Genomic DNA, 2,138 nt, shown 5'->3' with positions numbered 1-2,138 from the left:
ACGGTCAATCCCACTATTCGTTGGTAAAAGAGTAACCCAAGAGTTGGCGGTACCCGGTGATGACTAGCTGCCTTCCTTTTAGTCTTTCACTGCTAAATTAGGAACGGCTAGCGCAGATAATCCTCGTGTAGCTTTTCGCAAAATTCGAACCAAACCAATATTTATTTAATGCTTGCTCAACAACCAGCCTATTTAGGGTATAAGACATACTTGCCCCGCCATCTTTTATGAAGAATGAAAGTCATAACTATCTTATTTTTATTTTGCTTTATACACACATTACACCCTATTTTGTGTGAAAATGAGAAACTTTTCTTATTATCTCAAGTGCAATATGGGATGTTTTCTTGTTATTCTTTTTTTCACGTACGACAACAATTCATATGTTCGAGTTGAAAACAGTTTTTGCTACAGTAAAGCTGAAAAGTATCACTGAAATTTAATTACAGAAATGGTCATTTGAATTTAAGTTCCATCTATATAATTTATTTTTTCCCCAGTTTCATTGTAAACGTCCTTAAGTAAAGGTTTTATTGAAAAATCACAAACTTGCAATTTACTTGAGAGAATAATGTTAAATTGTGTTTTCCAAAATCACTTGAAAGATGATGTTGTTTTCTTTCATTTTTTTTTTATAGATCAAGTTAAACTATTAACGGAACGTAACAAACAACAATGTTTACAAAATTAAATAATTTTGTATTGAAGCGCAGTCTAAATCACATGTATTGAAAATAATTTATCATATTTTAACAAAGCCAATTTTAATAGTCCTCCAAGTTTCGAAAAGACAATTTTTGTTTTCATTATTTTCAAACTACAGTAACAACATGTGGATTATTCTTTGAACTATAAAGCTGAACAAGGACTGGTTCAAGTACAATGCTAATAGTTTATTTTCAATACTGGTCACAAAAACTTTTCTATAACTTTAACAGACAGACAGACAGAATGCACTCTTAACTAATATATTAGCACACATTTTCTTTCATATGCTAGTTTTTATTTCTTTGAGAATTTAAGTAAGAGAAACATCAAATAAATCATTTTTTTGCAAGTAAATTCTTGGTTTTGTAGACATGAATATTTAGTTCAAAGAGGAGACGTTTCATTCATGTATAACTTCATTATTTCTAATGAAGTCAGTATTTCTTATGTTCCAGCACGAAAAACACGTGGAAATTACAGTACTTGTAGCTGTACGTTACATAATTCTTAAAGATCAAAGGAAAATTTATCATTGGGTATTATACCCGATTTCTCTCTAAAGATTGGTCTCGAGGATTTTTATTCAAACGTCATTCGGTGGTTAATACTATGATAATAAAAATAACACTCAAGAAAACATAAAACCAGAAAAATAAACGATCAATAACTGATGAAAACATTTTCCATTTCATCTTTGATTCGTCTGATGATGGTGCTTCGGAGGTAGATGTTACTCTGGAAGATATTTCATCATGCTCTTTAATTTCTTCAAAATCTCTAGTATATTCCATGACTAGGAACGACTCTTCAACTTTCATGCTTCTCGTGTAAGTTGGGAAACACAAGAACCGAACTAGCCATCCGGGTAACTCATCAAAACGTTCCAAAATCACTGGAAACGTTACACTGAGGTTTCTAATTGCCAACGCCAATAAAGTGTGGATAACAGAGAGAATCGCAACCATCAGAGAAACAGCAGCATAATCAACTGGAATACAAATCCGTAAACATAAAACATATAATAAAGATGCACTTAAAATTAACAAGGAAAAAAAAACGCTTCTAAAACACAACAAACGCAGCTTTTAAACGTTTCGTGTGGATAGCGGCTATATTTCTTTGGGGCTGTAAGTTTATTCTGCATCACAGACTCACTTGATAAATATTGCTAAATGTAGGCTAACATAGAAAATACCGCAAGTTATCTATGCTCGGGTTACAAGGAAAGAATTACTTTTCTGTGTGTACTTATACTTAACTTTCTGAAACATGTGATCCGCAGTTTTGTAAAGTAGTACTTCTTTTGAAGCACAGTGGAAAAATTACCAAATTCTCTTTCAAACGGAAATCGAAGAATCAAACATTTAGTTTTCAAATGGAGTACTGATCATAATCGTATTTTATTTAAGTATCGCTCGATAATTATCTTA

General features: G+C 31.9%; 1 protein-coding gene across 1 annotated transcript in view; it reads right to left on the bottom strand.

Moving 5' to 3' along the window:
- Positions 1-878: 878 nt before the first annotated feature.
- The window catches only part of LOC111083552 (neuronal acetylcholine receptor subunit alpha-7-like), a 14,129-nt gene continuing 12,869 nt past the window's right edge, over positions 879-2,138 (bottom strand). Inside the window, exon 8 of the mRNA XM_022380141.1 lies at positions 879-1,696. Coding sequence (XP_022235849.1) covers positions 1,299-1,696 — 398 coding nt within the window. The 3' untranslated portion in view covers positions 879-1,298. The remainder of the gene's footprint in view (positions 1,697-2,138) is intronic.

Source organism: Limulus polyphemus, unplaced genomic scaffold (assembly GCF_000517525.1).
Source record: "Limulus polyphemus unplaced genomic scaffold, Limulus_polyphemus-2.1.2 Scaffold10060, whole genome shotgun sequence".
Taxonomy (NCBI): domain Eukaryota; kingdom Metazoa; phylum Arthropoda; class Merostomata; order Xiphosura; family Limulidae; genus Limulus; species Limulus polyphemus.
Note: the sequence above shows the minus strand (reverse complement) of the source record. Positions and strands in the feature narration are given on the sequence as shown.